This window comes from Xyrauchen texanus, unplaced genomic scaffold (assembly GCF_025860055.1).
Source record: "Xyrauchen texanus isolate HMW12.3.18 unplaced genomic scaffold, RBS_HiC_50CHRs HiC_scaffold_343, whole genome shotgun sequence".
Lineage (NCBI taxonomy): Eukaryota > Metazoa > Chordata > Actinopteri > Cypriniformes > Catostomidae > Xyrauchen > Xyrauchen texanus.
This window is the reverse complement of record NW_026266311.1, coordinates 12078-36394: the sequence shown is the minus strand read 5'-3', so window position 1 is coordinate 36394 and position 24317 is coordinate 12078. Positions and strand designations below refer to the sequence as shown.

At 42.9% G+C, this 24317-nt stretch overlaps 1 protein-coding gene across 1 annotated transcript; it reads right to left on the bottom strand.

Annotated features, from left to right (window-relative positions):
* Positions 1 to 4683: 4683 nt before the first annotated feature.
* Positions 4684 to 22760, bottom strand: LOC127642071 (endonuclease domain-containing 1 protein-like). Its single transcript, XM_052124801.1, has 2 exons — positions 22271 to 22760; positions 4684 to 5406 (listed from the first exon to the last, which is right to left on the bottom strand). Exons 1-2 carry the CDS (start codon positions 22580 to 22582, stop codon positions 4843 to 4845), a joined length of 876 nt encoding a protein of 291 aa, XP_051980761.1. The 5' UTR covers positions 22583 to 22760; the 3' UTR covers positions 4684 to 4842.
* Between the last annotated feature and the right edge of the window lie 1557 nt (positions 22761 to 24317).

The following is a 24317-nucleotide window of genomic DNA, read 5'->3' as shown; positions in this document are numbered from 1 at the left end:
TGCTACGTATTGCTGGCCTTCCGATAGAATTTTTTAAGACATTTTCTGATAAATTATCACCTCTTTTGCTAAACATGTTTAATGAGTCTTACAGTTCAGGTATCCTTCCTCAATCTCTGTGCCAGGCTACTATTTCCTTATTCTCAAGAAAGATAAAGATCCTTCTCAATGTAGTAATTATCGCCCCATTTCCTTACTCTGTACAGATATGAAATTATTGGCTAAGATTCTGGCGAGACGTTTGGAGTCGGTTCTCCCAACCATAATTTCACCAGACCAGACAGGGTTTATTAAAAACAGACACTCTTGTCACAATATTAGACGCCTCTTGAATATCCTCTATGCTTCTTCTTCGAATGAATTCCCAGAATTAGTTATTTCCATGGATGCTGAAAATGCTTTTGATAGAGTCGAGTGGGGGGTATTTGTATTTCACACTGAGGGAATTTGGTTTTCCCGACCAGTTTATAGCTTGGATTAGGCTTTTATACACGTCCCCAATGGCCTGTGTACGAACAAATAATAACTATTCTAAGTATTTCTCCCTTGGTCGTGGGACTAGACAGGGCTGCCCACTCTCCCCGCTGTTATTTGCATTAGCCATTGAGCCTTTGGCAGTTGCTCTCAGATCCAGCGTGATGGCTGGCATACAAAGGGGAGGGCGGTAGCATAAATTGTCTTTATACGCGGATGAATCTTTTGTTATATGTGTCGGACCCTGACACCTCCATTCCCTTGGTGCTGGACCTCCTGGCAAAGTTTGGTCTAATTTCGGGCTACAAGTTAAATTTGAGTAAGAGTGAATTAATGCCCATCAATAAAGCAGCCTTGGAATACCCATTAGCATCTCAACCTTTCAGATCTGCTTTACAGAGTCTTAGGTATTTATGCATAAATGTGACAAAAAGTTTTTCAGACTTATTTGACCACAACTTTATACCATTGCTCGGTCGTCTTGCACGGGATTTTAGTCGTTGGTCTCTCCTTCCTATGTCCCTGGTTGGTAGGGTTAACTGTATTAAGATGAGCGTGCTCCCCAAATTTGTATATTTTTTTCAATGTATTCCTATTTTTATTCCAAAGTCCTTCTTTGTTACACTTGACAGCTCTATTTTGAATTTTCTTTGGAATAAAAAGACTCCGAGGATCTGAAAAGACACTTTGCAGAAGACAAAAAAATTGGGTGGTCTGGATCATCCTAATTTTTTTATATATTATTGGGCAGCAAATATACGCTCTAATTTATATTGGTTTCATTCAAGAAACTTAGTTGATCCCCCATCCTGGTTGCACATTGAGAACATTTCGTGTAAGTCCTCCTCCCTGGCTTCCCTTTTATGTCTCCCACATACATGGTCTCTGATGAAATATTCAAATAACATAATTGTAAAAAACAATCTTAAAATCTGGACCCAATTTCTACGGCATTTTGGTCTTCATATCACCCCTTTGGTATCCCCATTACACTCTAACCCTTTATTCCACCCTTCCATTTTGGACAGTGCTTATGCCTCTTGGAGAGATCTTGGATTGGTTTCTATTGCTGACCTCTACATTGATAGTGTTTTTGCCTCTTTTGATCAGTTGTCCTCTAAGTTTAATATTCCTAGAAGCCATTTTTTCAGATACCTACAAATCCGAGACTTTGTGCGTAAAAAAATGACCAACTTTCCTAATGTGCCTCTCCCTTCAGAGTTGGACTCGATTCTGTGTGTTGATCCTTGTATTAAAGGGTCAATTTCTAAATTAGTCAATATAATTGTTAATTTGCAATTTTCATCTTCTGACAACCTACGCATCGTTTGGTCGCAAGACATTGGTATTGACATTAATGAGGAGACATGGAAAGTAATCTTGGACAGGGTGTATTCCTCCTCCCTCTGCGCACGTCACAGGCTCATACAGTGCAAGGTGGTTCATAGAGCACACTGGTCCAAGAGCAGGTTAGCTCCTATAAACCCTTCTATTGACCCTGAGTGTGACAGGTGTCATTCTGGTTCAGCTACTCTAATCCATATGTTTTGGACCTGCCCTGCCCTGTCTACCTTTTGGAAGCTAACTTTTGGCTCGTTGTCAGCCATTACCTCGGTGGATATCCCACCCTGTCCAATTACTGGTTTATTTGGGGTTCTCCCACCTGACCACCCTTTGCCTTAACACTTCTCAGATTTTGTAGCTTTTACAACTCTTTTGGCAAGACGTCTAATTCTATTGAATTGAAGTGTCCTCACCCCCATCTCACACCTGCTGGGTGAGAGATGTTCTCTATTTTATGAAATTAGAGAAAATTAGATACACTCTTCGCCGACCTAGCACCATTTTTGTCAAGCTCTGGCAGCCCCTTCTTGCACATGTCCAAACTCTCCAACTTGACCCTGCTCTTTGTGTTTGATTTGTCCCGTCCCCCACCCCCAGTTCCCTCAGCCGCGGCCTATATGCACATACTAGTCCTATATTGCTTGGTCAATATATTGTACTATTGTATTTTATTTATTATTATTATTATTTTATTTTTTATATTTGCATATATATTTGTATTTATTATTTTGTATTTTTTTCTCTTAACTTTTGTGTTTGTTCATTGTTGCTTATCGCAGTGTTTTTTTTTTGCGTGTTTGTTTGTTGTGTCTGTAATGTATCTTAAAATGTATAAATAAATCATAAAAAAAAAAAAACAGCTCTTCAGTGAAGCCAGGCTGACAATGTCTCATACAGCTTTTCCTCCTGTTGCAAACCAATTCCAGTTTTATCTAACATTCAGTGGGATGTTTATTGAAATCCAAACTGCAAACTTAGAAATATCCATGTGCTCCTTGTCAGGTCTGGACTGGGAAGAGAAATCGGCCCGGGATTTTACATAGCAACTGGCCCAAAAGATGTTGGGGGAGAGTGTTCGCTAACGCAGCGGCTCATTTTAGCTTATCGTGGCCGAAACAGCAGCCCGCTCGGTTCTCCCATGGCCAGTCCAAGCCGATCGGCCCCAAAGTGTGTCGGTCACCGGGAATATGCCGGTATACCAGTTTACCAGTCCAGCCCTGCTCCTCGTCAATTCCAATTGATCACTTTATAAATAATGCCCGTGAGCTGGACCGTATTCAGGCCGGCACTGCAAAAGTACAAATCACACACAGAGAATTAATGCAAGCCCACATTATATTTATCATATGTAACTGGTGTTGATCTGCAGTTAGATATTCAACTTGACCAAAAAAGCTAACTTGGTGAGTTATACTGTTATTCATTGTGGTTATTTTCCTAAGTTAAGGTTAGCTGCATAGCTAATATTCATTTATCCTAAGAAAATAACCACAATGCACGTTCAACATAAACAAAAGATACAAAGTATAATTATGTATTCAGAATAAAAACTTTAAAGTTTTTAAAAACATATGTTTGAAAATGTCTACTGATATCTTACCTCAGTTTCTTAAACTTGTTTCTATTGAGGTAACACGTGCGCCGCTGAACGTAACGCTGCTGCAATAAAGAGTAACATAACACGCTCACACTTACAATAAGTAGGGGGGGAAAATGAGTCAAAATAAATAATGAATTACATATTTAGGAAGATTGCATTGTGATGCAGTGTATGCAGACTTAAAAAATGTTTTTAATGTGACTGGATAGATAAAAATTACTCACCAAAACAGACGATTTCCATTGAGATCCATAGGAATACAGAATGTTAGGGAATACCAAGATGGCGGCGCAGTAGCTTCACTGTTGTGACATCAACAATCCAGTTATATATAGATCAGTGGTGCCCACCAATGTTCAAACCAAACCTGCGCCCTTGTTGGACACAATGAGTTGTGTAGGGTCTGGACTATTCAAAGTCAGCACATTAAGAGGAAAACAGTTACAATGAAATATATGAATTAGTCCTGCTGTGTTTTTGTGGTTTGGGTTTAGTTTGTTTCACTTGTGTTCTAGATTGTTCTCCAGAGTTGTACATACTCCCAAAGTGTTGCAGTTTCCTATTCATTGGTGTGAGTAAACTTTTGCTAATAACTTTATTCATTCGATTAATGTGTTTAAACAACCACAATTATAAAAATCATTGATGCTTCAGGCACAAATACACACAACAACTGAGTCAATGCAGGTTAATTTTTAATAGTCGAGGAATAAAGCTTAGGAATGTCACAGTTTTCATTAACAGGAGACATTGAATAAAGGGTGCTTAAAAAGGATGTGTGTGTTACCCGTTCCCATTTGTTGCTACACATGCTTAAGTAAGGTGTGAGTACTGTTGTGACTTTTACATGTGTAGATATCTTGGAGAGCAGTGGACATTTAACACAATAAACCAAATAATATCTTTAGTTCCTTTTCTAAGTCTGTCAGGGAAAAGATGGGCACAGACACTCGGATGTCCCATGTTCAGAAAGCGTTACAGTCAGGATGGTAATGATATATATATGCAAATGATATATTGGACATCTGTGTTTCTTCCATATGGGTGATGGCCTAAATTTAAAACACACAACGTATTTGAAAAGTATCACACAGATATTTTCAGGTTGATAATTAAAGATTTAATGATTTCCAACTATTTGATGATTTTAATTAGATTTAGTAAATATCAGGAGTTTGTTTCTCCTGTTTTAATAACTGGTGATAAGTTTAACATCATATAAATGTTTTATGAATACGGCTCATACCCCCCACCACACACACACACACACACACCACACAACAAAATATAGTCAAGAACAGGAACAGGAAATGAGTTTGTAATTTTGTAATTAGCAAACAATGACAATAAAGCCTCTAATAACTCTCTTCAAAGAACATTGCTTTCATATTGAAGGAGATTTATTTGGTTTCTTTAATGTGAATTCAGGGTTTAGGATAGATAGGTTTGTTAATATCATTTTGGCATTGTCCTCCGAATACAGAGAATGCCTGACCATAATCTTGGGACAGTCCTGCTTCCAGATTATTCAGACTCAGTTCCAGGAGTGTTCCGGTGTCGTCGTTCGGACCTTTATGAGCCTTTGACACCCACTTTCTACAATTTTTGTCAAAGCAGCAAAAGGCATTCCAGAAGTACTTTGGTATGTTCACTCTATTGTTCATTAGTTTGCTTGGATTGCTCGGTACTGTTCCTGTCACGATGTATGCAATATTATTATTCAGTTGGCAGTTTGTATTCATGTAATTAAGAACAGCTCTCTCCATTTGATTCCACACACCCCTGTTGAAGCGCAGGTGCTGTGGAGCTGCGTTGGTCAGGGTGAAGGTGGCAAACGCTGTGCACTGATCGTCTGCCTGAGACACGGGGTACAGGTGACCCTTGTCATATCCAGTTTTAACATAATCCTCATTGACTGCTTGATTCTGACCCAAGTTTTGGACCTTGTTTTCAGTGGTCATTTCAGGACTGCCGTTGATGACGTCAAGCTGTAAAAAAAGGTTTTCAGTTATTCATTGATGTAGGAAACACAAAACAGACAAACAAAACAAACAATGTTCTGCAATCAATTGTAAAAGATATGGACACTATAGCAAATAGCTGTTCTATGCAAGGCATTAGGGGGAAATGAACATTTAAAATCGGGATATCATCTTGGTGAAAGCTATAGTGACATTTTGAAAAAAATATATAAATATATATCTCATGATGCTTCTGACCAACTCCTCTGTCCTTTATCACATCAGCCTTCACTTGTCTGTCTAATGAGAAGTTAAATAAAAACAATCAACCTTTGAAGCAATGTACATATTAAATATACAGTTTTGTCAGGATTGAAAAGTGTATTTTATATGATAAAAACAAAAAACAACAACAACCTGCACACAGTAAAAGAACAGCATAGCACTGCATTATGGGTTATAATGTGACATACCCATAAGCCTTTGCGCTTGAATAAGTATGTATGCTTTGGAAATGCATTGGGGCTACAAAAATAAAACAAACAAAAAAACATGTACAAAAGTTTTTATTCAGTCTGAGTTTAATTAGTGTTGTTGTTATGTTATCAATAGTTGTGTTTTTTTTAAAGTCACCATTATGGTGATTAATGTTTTCTTGAGCACCTCAGACCTTCTTTATTATTATATTATGATCTTCCGGCCAGTCCATTTGTGTTTAAGTAAAACACGAATTGATGCTCTGTGATAGCCGGAAGACAAAACTTAAGGTCAGACTGAAAATCTGATCCTACTTCTTAAACGGCATTAAACGTGTCAATAGTGATGCATTACACATTAAAGCAAAAACAGTAAAGGATATTTCAGCAAAATGATATCAACAAAATCTGTGTTTGATAATTTTGATGAAGTTACAGAATAACAGAAGTTGTTAACAATACACACACAGATATCAACTCTCAGCATACAAAATGCAACAATGGTGACAAACAAACAAACTTTTACATAAAAAAGTAAAAGCTGAACATTAAAATACAAGTATCTTAGACTGGAACAAAAACAACACCAAAAATTAACCAGCAAATAGCTGGGAACATAGCTGTTAATTTCAACAACAGTAGACAGTAAGTAATTTAACAGCAATATGCATCTAAATTGCAGATGTATATTGTAGCTGTCAAAAACAGGATCTTGTTGTTAATTTCAAGAACGGTAACAAATCGTATTTTTACAGTATAATGCTGGCAACCACAGCTGCCAGTACTTTACTGTTTTTTTATAGGATGCTTTTTTTACAGTGTGGACACTTGACATGTCCTAGTTAAAATGGCACGTCCCTCTCAGCTCTTCAGACAGGTGCTTTTACATTGATGAATGTAGGACTCAGGGAATGCTGTCTTTAAACACATTAGCTGACCTATTTTCATTTCTGTATTTTAGTTATAATTGTTTAATAGGCAGTTTGGGTGCGTTATATAATTGAACCGTTTTGTCCAACTATATGCAACGTTTTTTGACATAGGAGGAGGGAGAGGATTGTGGGAACGGCGAGGATCATGGCAGTAGGGGAAGCGCACCAGTTTCAGGATTGGAGCAGAAGGACACCAGTTGGTGAAAACAATATTAAGATCTTCATGTTATTGTGAGGATGAAGAGGAATTATTGGAGTTTTCATTCATCAACAAACACTAGAAATGATGAAAGGGTGTGTAGACTTTTGATATCCACTGTATGTGGATATCAGGAAGGACAGGGAAGAAGGACAGGGAAGAAGGAAATAGGGGAGGAAGTTATAAAGTATGTACAGGGGGTACACAATGGAAAAATGGAAGCTATTATAGTAGATATTGTAGTATATAATGAGAAAATGAGGGTAGTGAATAATATAATTCTCATAAAAACACTGATGGTGAAATCACAATTTGATGATTTTGTTAGTGAAGATTTAATGGACATGAGTTGTGGGGCAGTGGTAAAAGGGATGGAAGGGTTACAGAAGTATGTATTGATTTTAGCAATTGAGTGATCCTTAATTATGGGGAGTCAAAAAGGATGTATGGAATATATGCAGTGTAATGCCATGTGATTCTAGTTATTCCAGGTTTTGACTCGTATCCTTAATTCTTTCCATCTTGATTAAGCACTCGCAATCTGGAATCCATGAAATCTTTATCCTTGTTTATTACTTAACAGATTCACATTTCTTCCATCTTTACAGTATTCACTTATTCATCGACTTACTTTGACAACTTTTTACTTAGTTGAGGATTACGATCAAAAGCTTGTATTATTCCACACTTTGTCTCTTCAGCACTTACACTGGCTGCCCTTCATGAACATGCGCAGAATAACCAAAACACATTATCCAATAGCAGTTATATAGAATAAAGAAATAAACATGAAATATCTAAAGAACAAAAATATTATAGTAATACATTTAAATAATATTAATCAGAAATATGTACATCAGTATTGATATTTCAATAAGTTCTAGTATAGCAGGAAAGTGTGAATGCTAATGAGTTATTGTTTTCTAATTGATATTAGCAAAGGAGAATAGAAGAGAAAATAGTGCTAGTATTTTTATTTCCTAACCTAACCCTAACGATAAGAGAATATTAGGGTTAGGGTTAGGGTATAGGGAATAAAAGTAGAAAAGGTAGAGACGTGGCTAGATATACAGGGAAATGTGTTAGATATCAGAAACATTTAAGAATAAATCATAAAAAGGGGGTACAAAAGGCAAAGGGTTGTGCTTATAACAATGAGTATGGAAAATAAATAAACTAGGGAGGAAGAAAAACATAATGATCAGTATGTGGTGACGTAAGCTTAGCGGAGCTTGGTGGCCATTAACCAAACACTTGTGGATTTACATTTTGTGGCAGCGGGGGCGTGGTCAAGCACCCGTCCGGGAGAGAAAAGCGGTAAGGGTGCTCACACCTGAGCTAAATTATGTCTAACACCTGTCTCTAATTGCAGTAGCGTGAGGAGAGCGGATAAAAGCCAGCAGCCACAGAGCATCGAGAGGCTGACAACACGGCAGAGAATACGTGTGTATGTGAAGAAAATTAAATTAATTAAGCTGAAAAATAAAGCTTACCCCTTAAGCTGACGTCTGTTTCCGTCCCTTCCTTGGTCCGCTTTACACTGGTGCCGAAACCCGGGAATTGAAGGAACACTTTTTTTTTTGTGTTCCAAGTTATGGAACAGAGTCGCCCCATAGAGTCCTACCAGCTGGCGGAAGTCCTCCAGTCCCTCGCTACTCTCCATCAAGGCCACCAACAATCCCTGCTTGAGCTTCGGCAGGATCAAGATCGACGTTTCTTCGAGATCATGCGGGCTCAGGCAGAGGACCGACTCGCTATCCGGAGCCTCCTCAGCCAGGAGACTGCGTCGGCCCCAGCCGCGACCCCGGACACCCAGGGTCCGTGCCTGCCCCCCGCAGGCGTGGAGGATTTGTGAGACCAACTTCCCGGCCGTGGGAGAAACCGCCTACCCCTTCCCCGTCCTTCAGCCGCTCTCCTCCTCAGGTGGGGGCGCCCGCCAGCACGGGTGCGGCCGTGGCGCCTGGGCCGGTCTGCTGGAGGTGCGGAGACCCGGACCACTTCGGGATCAGTGTCCGCTGATGGAAATAGGGATGGTGGTGCGGGTCTCCGACTTCCCGCAGGCTGCCCCGATCGGGCTGGAGCGTGCACGTATTCGGTAAGGATCCAAGGGGGTACATACCAAGCATTGTTGGATACAGGCTGTAACCAGACCACCATCCACCAAAGCTTGGTTCAACCCGGGGCTTTGGGTTTAGCTAAACTGGTGAGGGTGAGGTGTGTGCATGGGGATGTTCACAAGTAAATTCAGGGGGAAAAACCATAGTGTGGAGGCAGCGGTTAGTTCCCGCCTCACCCATCCGCTAATCTTGGGTACTGATTGGCCGAATTTCAAAGATATTTTAGAGGGTATTTGTGCGGATGGGTCCTGCATAAAGAGGTGTGCGGTGTACGATGCTTTGGCAGGGAAAACGTTCTTGATCTTAGAGCAAAACTCCACACACTGGGGAAATTAACACAGGAGAATTTGCTCCAGGCTCAAGAGCGCCAATGCCGGCTGTATGACAGGGGTGCTCAGCTACGGGAATTTGCACCGGGAGATAAAGTGCTTGTATTACTCCCAACATCGAGCTCTAAATTACTCGCCAAGTGGCAAGGACCTTTTGAGGTCACACGACGAGTAGGGGATCTCGATTATGAGGTTAAACGTACCGATAGAGGGGGCGCGTGGCAAATATATCACCTCAACCTCCTGAAATTGTGGAGAGAAGAGGCGGCCTCTGTGACGTTGGCAACGGTAGTTCCGGAGAGGGCGGAACTCGGACTGGAGGTAAACAAAGCCCGCAATCTCAACATCCCGGTTCCTTGTGGAGACCACCTCTCACCACGCCAACTCGCAGAGGTTTCCGAATTACAAGAGGAGTTTGCGGACGTTTTTCTCCTCTACCGGGCCGCACAAACATCATACATCACCATATCGAGACCGAGCCGGGTGTGGTGGTACGTTGCCACCCCTATCGCTTGCCCGAACATAAAAAGAAAGTAGTTTGAGAAGAATTGGACGCGATGCTTGAGATGGGAGTAATAGAAGAATCCCACAGCGATTGGTCCAGCCCGGTCGTCCTTGTTCCCAAGAGCGACGGGTCTGTACGATTCTGTGTGGATTATAGAAAATTCAACGCGGTGTCTAAATTTGACGCGTACCCAATGCCCCGTGTTGATGAACTGCTCGATCGGTTAGGTACGGCTCGATTTTACTCAACTTTGGATCTAACAAAGGGTTATTGGCAGATCCCCTTGACACCAATATTCCGTGAAAAAACGGCCTTCACCACGCCGTTCGGATTACACCAATTCGTGACGCTTCCTTTCGGTTTGTTCGGGGCACCGGCCACGTTTCAGCGTCTCATGGATAGGATCCTCAGACCGCATACTGCTTACGCCGCTGCCTATCTAGACGACATCATTATTTATAGTAATGATTGGCAGCGGCACATGCAACATCTGAGGGCCGTCCTGAGACGGCTCACGGCAAATCCGAAAAAGTGCGCGGTTGGCCGTGTGGAGGTACGGTATCTGGGGTTCCACTTGGGTCATGGCCAGGTGCGTCCCCAAATTGACAAGACCACGGCGATTGCGACTTGCCCTAGACCCAAGACCAAAAAGGGGGTGAGGCAGTTCCTGGGGCTGGCTGGCTATTACAGAATATTTGTGCCTAACTATTCGGATATCACCAGCCCGCTGACTGACCTCACTAAAAAGGGGGCTCCAGATCCGGTCCAATGGTCAGAGCAGTGCCAACAGGCGTTTAAACAGATTAAAGCTGCACTTTGTGGGGGGCCACTTTTGCATGCACCTGACTTCTGTCTCCCTTTTGTATTGCAGACGGACGCTTCAGACAGAGGGCTGGGGGCCGTACTCTCGCAGGTGGTGGAGGGAGAGGAGCGCCCGGTGCTGTACATTACTAGGTACAGCACCGTAGAGAAGGAGTGTCTGGCCATCAAGTGGGCAGTCCTCACCCTCCGATACTACCTGCTGGGGCGGGCCTTCACCCTCTGCTCGGATCATGCCCCACTGCAGTGGCTCCACTGCATGAAAGATACTAACGCCCGGATCACCCGTTGGTATCTGGCCCTCCAGCCTTTTAAGTTCAAGGTGGTCCACAGACCGGGGGGGCAGATGGCTGCCGCTGACTTCCTCTCCAGAAATGGGGGGGAGTGGTAGGCAAGCCGGATGACGCCCGGCCTGAGTCCGGGAGAGAAAAGCGGTAAGGGCGCTCACACCTGAGCTAAATTATGTCTAACACCTGTCTCTAATTGCAGTAGCGTGAGGAGAGCGGATAAAAGCCAGCAGCCACAGAGCATCGAGAGGCTGACAACACGGCAGAGAATACGTGTGTGTGTGAAGAAAATTAAATTAATTAAGCTGAAAAATAAAGCTTACCCCTTAAGCTGACGTCTGTTTCCGTCCCTTCCTTGGTCCGCTTTACACATTTACATTTAATCATTTGGCAGATACTTTAATCCAAAGCACACTTTGTTGTGTTTTATGTTGGTAATTTGTAGGGCAAGGCTGGGTGACATATTGATTCCATGTCCCTGTTGTGTTTGCCCAAGGTAAATATCGTTTCATACTTTGGTACATTATTGTAAAGCAGTTTAAGTACGGTTTGATTCCGGTTTTGATACAGAAGTGTAGCGGGTTGTTTGTGTTTTAATTGTAGTCTTTTATAATGGTAATGCAGTCATGCACAGAATGATTGAGAGGCTTCAAATACTATAAATGTATTTGGTTATTAAAGACTTTAAAGACGTGCAATGAAAGACAGCTATGTAGTTCTTTATTTTGCATTGATATTTGTATAGGCACAGCGTCTGAAGGCTTCAGGGGTATATGTTGGTATTTAACTTTATTGCTGAGCTGATGTTAATTGTGTACGCTGTTTTCGCTGGGTTTTGTTTTCATAGTGTTTTCACTTACAGAGTATTCACTGAAAGAGATTTAAATTTATGTTTGCTTTCAGTGGTATTGTGTTTTGGAATTATTATTGTTGCATTATTTTCGTTTATATTCTGATTGTGTTTTGTTTGATATATATATCAATATATAAAATGGATGCTGCTGCTCACTGCACATTAACCCCATCATTAATGCTATAAGACTAGGGTAGTTTTTGTACTGACGCTAAGGATTTCTCTCTTGGTTTACTACACTGTAGTATTACAGTTTTTTACGATTGCTATGACAGATTTTTCAATACTTTTAACAATTTTCCAAAACTCTTAACACAGTTAGCACTACATCCGTCTGTGTAAGCTATACTATTAACACATTTCTTGTTGCTTTAACACAAAATGCATACAATTAACACAAATTTAAAATGCTTCAACTTCTTTTACACACAAGCTCAACCAAGACCAAAACAATGTAATTTTACAGTCAAATTTACAAATGCTTTCACACTGTATGTCAGAACAGATAACATCATGTTCTAAACATAACTTATGTAGGCTAAAGTCAAAGTGAACAGCTGTTCATATTGTGAATTGAAACACAAATATATTCCCTGTATCTTATTCCATTGCTAATGAGAAACAGCTTATTGAAGTTATGCAAATATATAAATCACAGCTGATTCCCATCTAGGAAGCACACTCAGGTGTTGAGGTTCTTTCAATCACATGATCATATGTTTTAAAAGAGGACTCTTTGGGCTGATCTTGTGTGGAAAAGGAACAATATAGAGCAACACAAAAAAAGAAAGAAAGAAAGAAAGAAAGAAAGAAAGAAAGAAAGAAAGAAAGAAAGAAAGAAAGAAAAAAATAAATGAAGAAGAAGACGAGTACCAGGACAAGGGAGAGGAGTGGGGCAAGGGCAAGGACAAGGGAGAGGAGTGGGGCAAGGGCAAGGACAAGGGAGAGGAGTGGGGCAAGGGCAAGGGAGAGGAGTGGGGCAAGGTAGAGGGAGAGGAGTGGGGCAAGGGCAAGGACAAGGGAGAGGAGTGGGGCAAGGGCAAGGGCAAGGGAGAGGAGTGGGGCAAGGTAGAGGAGTTAGAATGCGTAGTGGCGCTCAAAAAAGGACCAGAGCTAGGGTAACTGATCAAATAAGAGCTACTATCATTGACCATGTCATAAACCACGGGCTATCATACAGAGTAGCTGGTGAACGAGTACAGCCAAATCTCAGCCGGGACACAGTGGCATCCATTCTCCGTATTTTCAGAGAAACCAACAGGTAGGATATTGCTTCTCCTACAGCAAAGTGTAAATAATTTTACCATTTATTAGAGTGACTGTATGCCTCCGGTCTCTAAAATGTAACTGTATTTTGTCCCTCTAAGGATTCAACGTCTACCTCCCACAGGGGGCAGAGGAAAGCTCCTGAATGAAGAACAGGAACTTGCTATTGTCAACATGGTGATTGCTGACAATGAAATAAAACGTATTGGTTACCTAACGTAACCTCGGTTCTCTCTAGATGAGGGAACGAGTATTGCGTAAGCTAGCTTACGCTACGGGAAAGATTCATCTTTTCTGAGATATTGAAGCCAAAAAATTATCCTTAATTTTTGTATCCATTGTCAACGCAGTGTGGCAGCTGCAGACCTTGAGCGGGCTAGCTAGCGAGCTCATAGGTTGCTCTCGCGGCAACTGCTGCAGCCTATAGACGAGCTTGGGCGAACTCGCATCCAATGCGAGCGTCCGCGCTCACTGCATCAAAGCCCGCCAAAATGGGCGTGACTTGAGTGCATAAAAGCGTAGTTCGTAGACTGGAACCCTGTTTTTCATTGACTGAAGCGAAAAGTCGCCGTGGTGCGAAAGCACGGCCGGCTATGCAATACTCGTTCCCTCATCTAGAGAGAAAAGAGGTTACGTTAGGTAACCGATACGTTCTCTTACGAGAGGTTCTCTCGTATTGCGTAAGCTTAGCTACGCTACGGGAACCCATTGTCAATGCCGTCGCGCCAAGCATCCACTGTATGAGCCCCAGGGAATTAAGGGGGACCCGGGTAGCCCTTATGAGTGGGGAAATAATATTTGGCCGGCAAGAATGCGGGTCATTGATTGTGTAATACATAAGCACACAGTGGGAAGGGAACGACAGAGCGGCGGTGCCGGTCTTGTGTGGAATGTGTCCCATCAGTGCAGCTCACCAGGGGAGCTGTAGCGTATTAAACCGCTAGTAGTTTTGCCTGCAGAGTGGGCACTTCCATATTGTAAAATCTGACAAAGGTGGAGGGGGAAGTCCATCCCGCTGCCACACATATGTCGTGAATGGAAATCCCGCTGGACCATGCCCACGAGGGTGCCATGCCTCTAGTGGAGTGAGCCCTAATGCCCAACGGGCATGGCAGGTCTTTTGACGCGTATGCAGCAGCAATAGCGTCCACTATCCATCTAGATAGTGTCTGTTTCGAGGCGGCGAGACCTTTGGTGCCCCCTCCGAACGAAACGAAAAGCTGCTCAGAGCGTCTGAAATCGGCGGAGTGCGCACTATACAATCTCAGTGCTCTGACCGGGCAAAGGAGATTGGCCTCGCGTTCGCTATCGGGTGCTGGCAGCACCGATAGGGAAATGACCTGTGCTCTGAAAGGAGTACCGATCACCTTGGGAACATAGCCGTGTCTAGGCTTTAAAATGACCTTGGAGTCACTTGGTCCAAACTCAAGACACGCAGCACTGACTGACAGCGTGTGAAGGTCTCCCACACGTTTGACTGATGACAGGGCAGTCAGAAAAACGGTTTTGAGTGAAAGGTATTTCAAATCCACGGATTGAAGTGGTTCGAAAGGGGGGGGCTTTCATAGTTTCGAGAACTATAGAAAGATCCCAGATAGGAACCGATGGGGGCTGGGGTTCATCCTTCTAGCTCCCTGAGGAAGCGGATGACCAGCTCGTTTTTACCCCATGACTGGCCGTGTAGGGGTTCAGCAAACGCCGCAACGGCCGCCACATACACTTTGAGCGTGGATGGGGATCTGCCCTTATCCAGCAGCTCTTGTAGAAATACGAGCAGCGAGGACACCCCACATGTCCGCGGGTCAAGGTCTCTGTCGGTGCACCATTTTGAGAACACAGACCATTTTGACACATAGAGTCTTCTCATGGAAGGGGCTCTAGCGTGTATAATGGTGTTTATTACTCCTTCTGGCAAAGCGACGGGTAGTCGTTGATCACCCACGCATGCAGCGCCCAGCGCTCTGGGTGGGGATGCCAGATTGTGCCGCGAGCTTGAGAGAGGAGATCTGCTCTCACTGGGATGGGCCACGGCGCTGTCAGTGACAGCTCCGTAAGCTCCGGGAACCATGTCTGATTCTCCCAACGCGGGGCTATGAGGAGCACCGAGTGACGCGTTTCCCTGATCCTCTGCATTACCTGTGGCAATAGCGAGACGGGAGGGAAGGCGTGAAGCGGGCGTCTGGGCCAGTCCTGGGCCAGCGCGTCCTCGCTCGAGAAAAATATTGGGCAGTGAGAGTTCTCTTTGGACGCAAAGAGGTCTATCTCTGCTCTGCCGAATAGGTGCCATAACGTCTGGACTGTTTGAGCGTGCAGGGACCATTCCCCTGGGGGAATATTGTCTCTGGACAGTCTGTCCGGGCCGTCGTTCAGGTGGCCTGGCACGTGCGTCGCCCTCAGCGAGCGCAGGTGGCACTGGGACCAACTCAGTATGCGTTTCGTCAGATGGAATAGGTTCCTGGATCTGACACCGCCCTGACGGTTTAGGTAGGATACCACAGATCTGTTGGTGGTGACCCTGGACGTGGTGACCCTGACTGACCGGGAGAAAGCGCACGAGCGCGTACACGACCGCTATCATTTCCAGACAATTTATGTGAAGGAGCTTTTCCTGAACTGACCATAGGCCGAAAACCGGAGAGCCCTCGCAGACCGCGCCCCAACCCGTGTTGGACGCATCTGTCGAGATGACTTTTCGGCGAGATACAGCTCCCATTGTCACTCCCCGCTGATACCATTCGGCCACTGTCCAGGGCTGCAGAGCTGAAATACAGGTCTGAGTCACCTTGATGGGCTGGCGGCCTGTGGCCCAAGCCCGGCGAGACGCACGGGTGTTTAGCCAATGCTGAAGCGGGTGCATGTGCAGTAAACCCAGCTGAAGTACTGCTGCGGCTGAGGCCATGTAACCTAGCACTCTCTGGAATTTCTTCAGAGGCGTGAGGCTGTTCATCTGAAAAGATGCGGCTAGTCGCTGAAGCGCGCGCCGTGTAGATAAGCGAGCCGTCATTGCCACGGAGTCTAGTTCTATTCCAAGGAAGGAAATTGTCTGACTGGGCTGTAGTGAGCTCTTGGTCCAATTGAATGCAAGACCCAAACTGTTCAGATGGCTGAGGAGAACTGCTCTGTGAGACAGAAGCTCCATATGTAAGTAAGTAAAGTTTATTTCTAAAGCGCTTTTAACAGATAAAATCACAAAGTGCTGTACACGAGAAAGGTAAAAGCAAAATCTTATATAAACAATATAAAAATATATACAATACATATGTAAAATCAAAGTGACACTAGTTAAAACCCATCAACCAAAAGCCTTCTTAAATAAACAAGTCTTCAGATCTTTTTTAAAAGAGTCAACAGAGTCAGCCAGACGCAGAGACAGGGGCAGGGCGTTCCACAGTCTGGGGGCAACAGACTGAAAAGACAGGTCCCCACGGGTTTTATAACGAGTCTTGGGGACCATAAGAAGGTTCTGGCCAGAAGACCGAAGAGTGCGGCTAGAGGAGTGCTGACTCAAAAGGACCTTGATGTACTGTGGGGCCTGACTATTTAATGCCCTAAAAGTCAGCACTAAAATCTTAAAATCAATCCTATATTTTACAGGGAGCCAGTGGAGAGTCAACAAAACGGGAGTGATATGAGACCTTCTTGGGGCACCAGTTAAAAGTCTAGCAGCACAATTTTGAACCATTTGCAGCTTGTTCACAGCAGACTTATTCATGAAGGTAAAGACAGAGTTGCAATAATCAAGTCTAGTTGATATGAAAGCATGAATAATAATTTCCAGATCCTTCTTTGACAACATTTTACGTATCTTAGAGATATTCCTGAGGTGATAGAGGCAGTTTCGGACAAGCTGTTTTGAGTGTATCTCCAAAGACATGGCCTGGTCAAACACAACCCCCAGGTTTCTGAGGCTGGATTTGACAGAGGAGCCAAGGGAGCCAAGGTGCTGTTTGATCACCGGGATCTTATGGTCTGGAGCAAAGATCAATGTTTCAGTCTTACTTGCATTTATCTGCAAAAAGTTTGTGGCCAGCCAGTCTTTGATAGAGGACACACACTCTAAGAACAGTGACAATCGATGGAACTCAGCATCATTAAAAGAACAATACAACTGGACATCATCGGCATAAAGATGATACGATACATCCTTAAAACAACCCATAATATGACCAAGTGGCAAAATGTACAGTAAAAACAAAATAGGCCCCAATTTTCCGTGGTTTCCGTGCATCAAGATTTTACAGCCCATTCAGAAACTGCCAATTCATTTGGGAAAATGGAAGAGCTCATCCTTGGATGGATGCTTTTTGATTTTAAAAACACAATAGTACTTTTTTTTTTTTCTCTCATTTTGTCCAAAGCACTTGTGGGTGCTCATTTTGTTTTGGTTTTTCAGTGGCTGTGTAAAGGGAGCTCACTCTAATTCTACATCTTTCACATTATGTAATTCTACATCAGTCACATTATGTGACTGTGCCATAATCAGCCAGTCGTCCAAATAGTTCAAAATTCGCAAACCCTGTCTCCACAGGGGTGCGAGCGCCGCATCCATGCCTTCGTGAAAGTACGGGGTGCTAAGGACAGGCCGAACGGAAGGACAGTGTATTGATAAACCTGGCCGTCGAAGGCGAATCTCAAGAATGGCCTGTGACGGGGATTTATCTAAATCTGAAAGTATGCATCTTTCAGATCGAGAGAAATAAACCAGTCCCCTGGCGCATCATGCGCGAGGAGTTTCCTGATTGTAAGCATTTTGAGCGGTCTTTTGCAAGCACCTTGTTCAAAACCCTGAGATCTAATATGGGTCTGAGGCCGCCGTCTTTCTTGGGAACAAGAAAATAACGGCTGTAAAGCCCCGACTCGCTCAGAGAGGGTGGCACTTTCTCTATGGCCCTTTTGCACAGAAGGCTTGCTATTTCTGAGCGAAGCATGCACGCTGCTTCCGTGTTCACAGTGGTTTCGAGCCGCGGTCTGAAGCGAAGAGGGCGGCGATCGAACTGTGGCAAATAGCCCTGTTGTATTGTGCTTAACACCCACTTGGATATCCCTGGAATAGCTTCCCACGCTTTGAAGCATAACGCTAGAGGGTGAATGGCCAATTCGGCTCTGATTGCCGCACACAGAGCGCTGAACAAAATGTGTGAGCGCGTTTAGTGTGTTTATGCATGATTGCTCGCAGACAGCATGAACAGGCTGTACTGTGAGTGACTTCCCGATTGGAATGAATGGGGAAAGAGTCACATCTGTTATGTGATGCGCAAGCATAGTCATGGGCACGGGACTTACACACAGAGGAATGTTTGCTGGCCGTGTAACAGAGCGGGCAGAGAATGGGTGCGCGCACGTATTCGTGGGCGCATTTATTGACTCTAGTGCTCGAGCGGTTCGTAACCGCTTTATGTGAGCGTGCTCTGGTGGGGACACGAGACGTGCAGTGGGCTTCTCCTGTGCTGAGAAGGGCGCGACATGAGGCGCAAGTGGAGCGAGGCATCTTGAAAAAGACGCTCGTACTCTTTTGTGAATAGTTCGTGAGAACTAGCTTGCTGAATAAAAGGATACGTCGTCGGATGGCGTAGCTCGCAGGATGGCTGAAGGTGGCTGAGACGGCCGGCTTCTTCTAGCGCTGTCCACGCTTGCTTGATACCCTCAAACGGCGACGCGGCTTCCAGGTCAGCGATGCGAAGAGCTTCGCTGAAGAGATGAAAATCAGGGTTCCAGCCTACGAACTACACTTTTATGCACTCAAGTCACGCCCATTTTGGCGGGCTTTGATGCAGTGAGCGCGCGGACGCCTCGCATTGGATGCGAGTTCGCCCAAGCTCGTCTATAGGCTGCAGCAGTTGCCGCAGAGCAACCTATGAGCTCGCTAGCTAGCCCGCTCAAGGTCTGCAGCTGCCGCACTGCGTTGACAATGGATACAAAAATTAAGGATAATTTTTGGCTTCAATATCTCAGAAAAGATGAATCTTTCCCGTAGCGTAAGCTAGCTTACATAATACTGAGAGAACCTCTCGTAAAGAGAACTGAAGGACATTCAGTCCAGAGTTGTAGAGGACAACCTTGTCTTTGGGAACATTGCAGAAATCAGCATAACATCCATTTCTCGGACTCTAGCTAAACACAGAGTTCGAATGAAACAACTATACAAAGTTCCTTTTGAAAGGAACAGTGAGCGCATCAAAGAACTCAGTCACCAATACGTCCAGGTAAGGTTATGCAATACAGTCATTACTGTACTATACACAGTGTGTTTTGCAGTAAACTACTCTATAAACCTGGAGTACATTAGGACATACAGTAGATATACAGCAAAGCATTTAAATACACTGTGTCTAATTACTTTCAGAGAGTCATGGAGTTGGAGGCCAATCAAGTCCCACATGAAATTATTTATGTTGACGAGGCTGGCTTCAACTTAGCAAAAAGCGTCGCCGTGGGAGAAACATAATTGGCAAAAGGGCCACAGTTACCGTGCCGGGCCAGAGAGGAGCCAACATTACCATGTGCGCCGCAATCTCCAACAACGGTGCACTCCTGCATAAATGTGAGATTGGCCCCTACAACACAGACCGCCTTCTCCTGTTTTTAGAAGACCTGCACGAAAGACTGGTGCCAGAGGTAGAAAGGGGACAGGTGGGAGACCACTTGCCAATATATGTGATCATATGGGACAATGTGGCATTCCACCATTCCCGTGCAGTCACAGCCTGGTTTGACGCCCATCCAAGGATGATGTCCCATTTCCTTGCCCCTTACTCCCCTTTCCTCAACCCCATTGAGGAGTTTTTCTCAGCCTGGAGATGGAAGGTTTTTGACCATCGTCCACATGACCAAATGTCCCTCCTGGATGCAATGGATGCTGCATGCCAAGACATCACAGCTGAACACTGCCAGGGGTGGATAAGGCATGCCAAAAGATTCTTCCCACGATGCCTTGCCAGAGAAGATATCAGGTGTGATGTGGGTGAGAACATGTGGCCAAATGCAGAAGACCGGGAAGATTAGAAGATTACTTTGTTTTTTAAATTATTATTCCAGTGCTTTTTCTGTTTGTATATCTTGCAGCAATGTCCTTTTGCAAATAAAGTCTTTACTGCAGCAATTCTGTCTCTGTCTTTTTTTTTCAGAAACTGTACATTCTATAAAGCTACTCTGAGATGGTCATTCATTTTTTGTATTGAAGTTCTGCAGCAAAAGAAACAAAATGCATGCATTTACTAAACTCAACAAAACAAAAATGTAGAGAGGCATCAAAAGAAACTACAGTGCAAAACACAATCTATGATCAATACAATATACTGTCTATTGTATAAGGGCAGAACTGACACATAAAATAATGCAGTTCTGTCATTTCAGCTGATGATAGTGTTTTTTTGTCATTGTGTTATGATTGACTAAATGTTCCTATTGGAAGAGAACATGTGTTAGTGTTTTGAATAATTATTTGATTTTGAAACATGTTTGCAGTGTTTTGTTAGACATAGTGTATTGTGTTAGTGTATTATTGTATTTTGAAAATTAGTTTTGGAGTTTAGTTTACAATGTGTGATTCTGAGCATGAAATTAACCGTTTTGCCAATTGTGTGTTTTAGGTGTGTTGGTGCGTTAAGAGTTTAGGAAACTTGTTAAATGTATTGAAAAAACTGTCATAGCGATTGGAAAAAACTGTAACTTGTTAATATCATTAAATACTGATTGGACTTTGGGGCTCATTGCATCAGGATAAATGTGCATTTGAATATGTAGTCCACCTATTAGGCAGCTAATAATGTTATGCTCTTATTGCACATTGAGATTGCTGCTATAAATATTTATACGAGATTATTGATCATTGCACCTTGTAGTTGCACACTGAGGCTGCTGTGTTATGTGTGTGTGTGAGTGTGTGTGTGTGTGTGTGAGTGTGAGTGTAAGCGTGTGTGTGTGTGTGTGTGTGTGTGAGTGTGTGTGTGTGTGTGTGTGTGTGTGTGTGTGTGTGTGTGTGAGTGAGCGTGTATTTATCACTTTGTGGGGACCAAATGTCCCCATAAGGATACTAAAACCCGAAATGTTTGACCTTGTGGGGACATTTTGTCGGTCCCCATGAGGAAAACAGCTTATAAATCATACTAAATTATGTTTTTTGAAAATGTAAAAATGCAGAAAGTTTTCTGTGAGGGTTAGGTTTAGGGGATAGAATATAAAGTTTGTACAGTATAAAAACCATTGTCTATGGAAAACATGGAAACACAACATGTGTGTGAGTGTGTGTGTGTGTGAGTGTGCAGCTGCTAGAATGTAAACCAGGACCGAGAGTACTGAGCACATCAGTCCAGTTCTAAAATCTTTGCATTGGCTTCCAGTCAGTTACAGAATAGATTTTAAAGTGGTGCTTTTAGTTTATAAATCTCTGAAAGGTTTAGGACCCAAATACATTTCTGACATGTTTGAAGAATATAAACTGAGCAGGGCTCTTAGATCCATGAACACACCTCAGCTAGTAGAGCCCAGAGTCCAAACTAAACATGGAGAAGCTGCGTTTAGCAGTTATATTTTACACAACTGGAATAAACTACCAGAAGATTTAGACGTGCACCAAACGTATCCATTTTTAAATCCAGGTAAAAAACACATGCCTATGACTGAGCTTTTAAACTCACTTAAACTTAAGCGCACTGTTCAGTCTTACAGCTTTTATAGCTTCCTATGTTCTCAACGTTTTATTTTGTTTTATTCTATTTCCATTTTCTTATTCTATGTTTTATTATTATGCTGTATTTTATATTTCTCTTCTTGATTTTATTTTGTTATTAAATGTGTATTTTGCTATCTTTTACCAATCTGTTTTAATTCCATTGCATTTTGTATTTTTATATTCACTGTAAAGCACATTGAATTGCTTCTATGTATGAATTCTGCTATATAAATAAACTTGCTTTCGTGATATTTGCACCCTATGGCCAATGTGCTCAGAACCAGTGTTTGTATTACTGTATATCTGTATTCTAATATTTACTGTCTCTGTACTTTTTAATGTTGACTGTTGTCTGTGGCTGAATTGTAATGTTTTAATTTAAAAGAATGTGAGGTTCTTTATCTCAGAGATAAATCAAACTGATGAAACGCACTCACCATGGGTTCAATGAGCCAGTCACTCTTTCTGCTGCACTTCTGAATGCCTGTGAAGTTAAATGCGGAGTACACCGGGATCCTGTGAGCTGTGTCATAAAGAGTCGCAAACTGATAGAGGTTTTTGTATCTCTGACAGATCTTCTGGTAACGATCATGACCATTCGTCACTTGTGTAAATATCGTTGGAGTGACAGCCTTTCCATTTTGATCTTTCCAAAAAAACTGAGGACATTTTGAGAAAGATGTCACCACTTCAGTCAGAGCCAGCACAGGTAGAGTGAGCAGAAGAAACAACCCACACAAAAACCCCATCCTCTCTCTATCTCTCTCTGTCTCTCTCTCCCTCTGTCTGTCTCTGTCTGTCTCTCTCTGTCTGTCTGTCTGTCTGTCTCTCTGTCTGTCTCTATCTCTCTGTCTTTCTCTGTCTCTGTCGGTCTCTGTCTCTGTCTTTCTCTGTCTGTTTCTGTCTCTGTCTGTCTAAAGAGTTAGAAGCCAGGGTCTCTTTAAACCCTTCATGAAATGAGCTGTATATATACTTTGGTCAGCCCAGACACAGGAACACTGAGAGCCAGGGGCGCCCCCCCAAGGGGTGGCCAGAGGTGGCCACGGCCACCATTGTATAAACTCTGGCCACCCTGTGGCCACCCCTAGTATGATTTTTGCAGTGGGTACTATTAATTTGAATACATAATTTAAATTCACAAAAGTTCGTGAAGTGAAATAAAATAAAATAAAACACCCGCTGCAGCTACAAAAAATATTGTAGATTGACACCACCAGAGTATCACTGCCCCTCCCCTCTCCAATCCCGCCGTTGACTGCTCAGTCAGTGCAAGAAGCAGGACCACAGGAGAGCATCTACACTTTTAGGAGAGACGGCAATGGGTATGTATGCCATAACAGTAGTGGCTTATAGTGTAGACATGAATGTATGTTCTAACTTAACTTTTCCTCAGTAAAGTTTTTACAGTGTTGAATTAACATTAGCTGAAATTAACGCTAGCTGATAAGCTGCAAAGTTAGTTTACTAGCTATGACTAGTCACACTGTGCTATATCAATTTGCAGAGGATGAAGAGAAAATCGACAAGCATCTCAAATGTTTTTAAGAAGAAATGTAGCACAGGGGAGTGTAGGTCTGAGGATGAAGGAGAACACACTTGAAGATAATGTCCAAAGTGAGGCAGAGCAGGCAGAGGCTGCTACAGGGGATCATGCAGAGCACAGTGAGGAACAGAATCAGTGACAGGTCCTGGGCCAGCAGGTGAAGTTAAATACACAAGACTGTTTAGGTTACCCTTGTTAATGAAATGGATGCTATGTCCTGATGTGACACAAACACACACACACACACCACCAGAATCGAGTTCTCTTTCACACTTATGTGAAGATTGTTTTCAGTTCACTTAAAAGTTGTTATTTTTCATAGCCTAATAAATGTTGAAATTGATATAGCTTTCAATTATACTGTAATGTTGAATGTCTATCATTAATGTTTTAAAAAAGAAATTTCGTAGACCGTTGTTTTGAACTTGCTGGATTACAAACCGCCATCAAAATGACAAGTTCAATTACATTCCAGCTGCTGTAATAAGAGGCTACAAACGATTTGACACGGCTGCATTTTCACATGCGACAAATTGATTTTGGAAAATTGTTAACAAAAAAAAAGTTACGGACTGCGGCTTTAAAGTCATATTGTTACATTAACCAGACACAAATGTAAACAAGTATAACACACATTACACTGAATTTTTGTTTGTTTTTGGTGCCACCCCAAGATTTTGCTGTGGCCTCCACTAGCCACCCCTATTAAAATGATCTGGGAGCACCACTGCTGAGAGCGCTCCCATTGGCCCACAAGGATGCAGATTTTGCATGACATCACTCATCTGTTTCAAGGAAGGAAAGAATTTGTTTAAAGGAAACTGAGGACATTCAAATATGAAAGATGTAACATGTCAAATAACTAGAAGAATGAGCCCTCAAATGAAATGCACAAGTGTCTCAATTGTTTGCCTCATGGATTAAATTTCATTATATCTTCG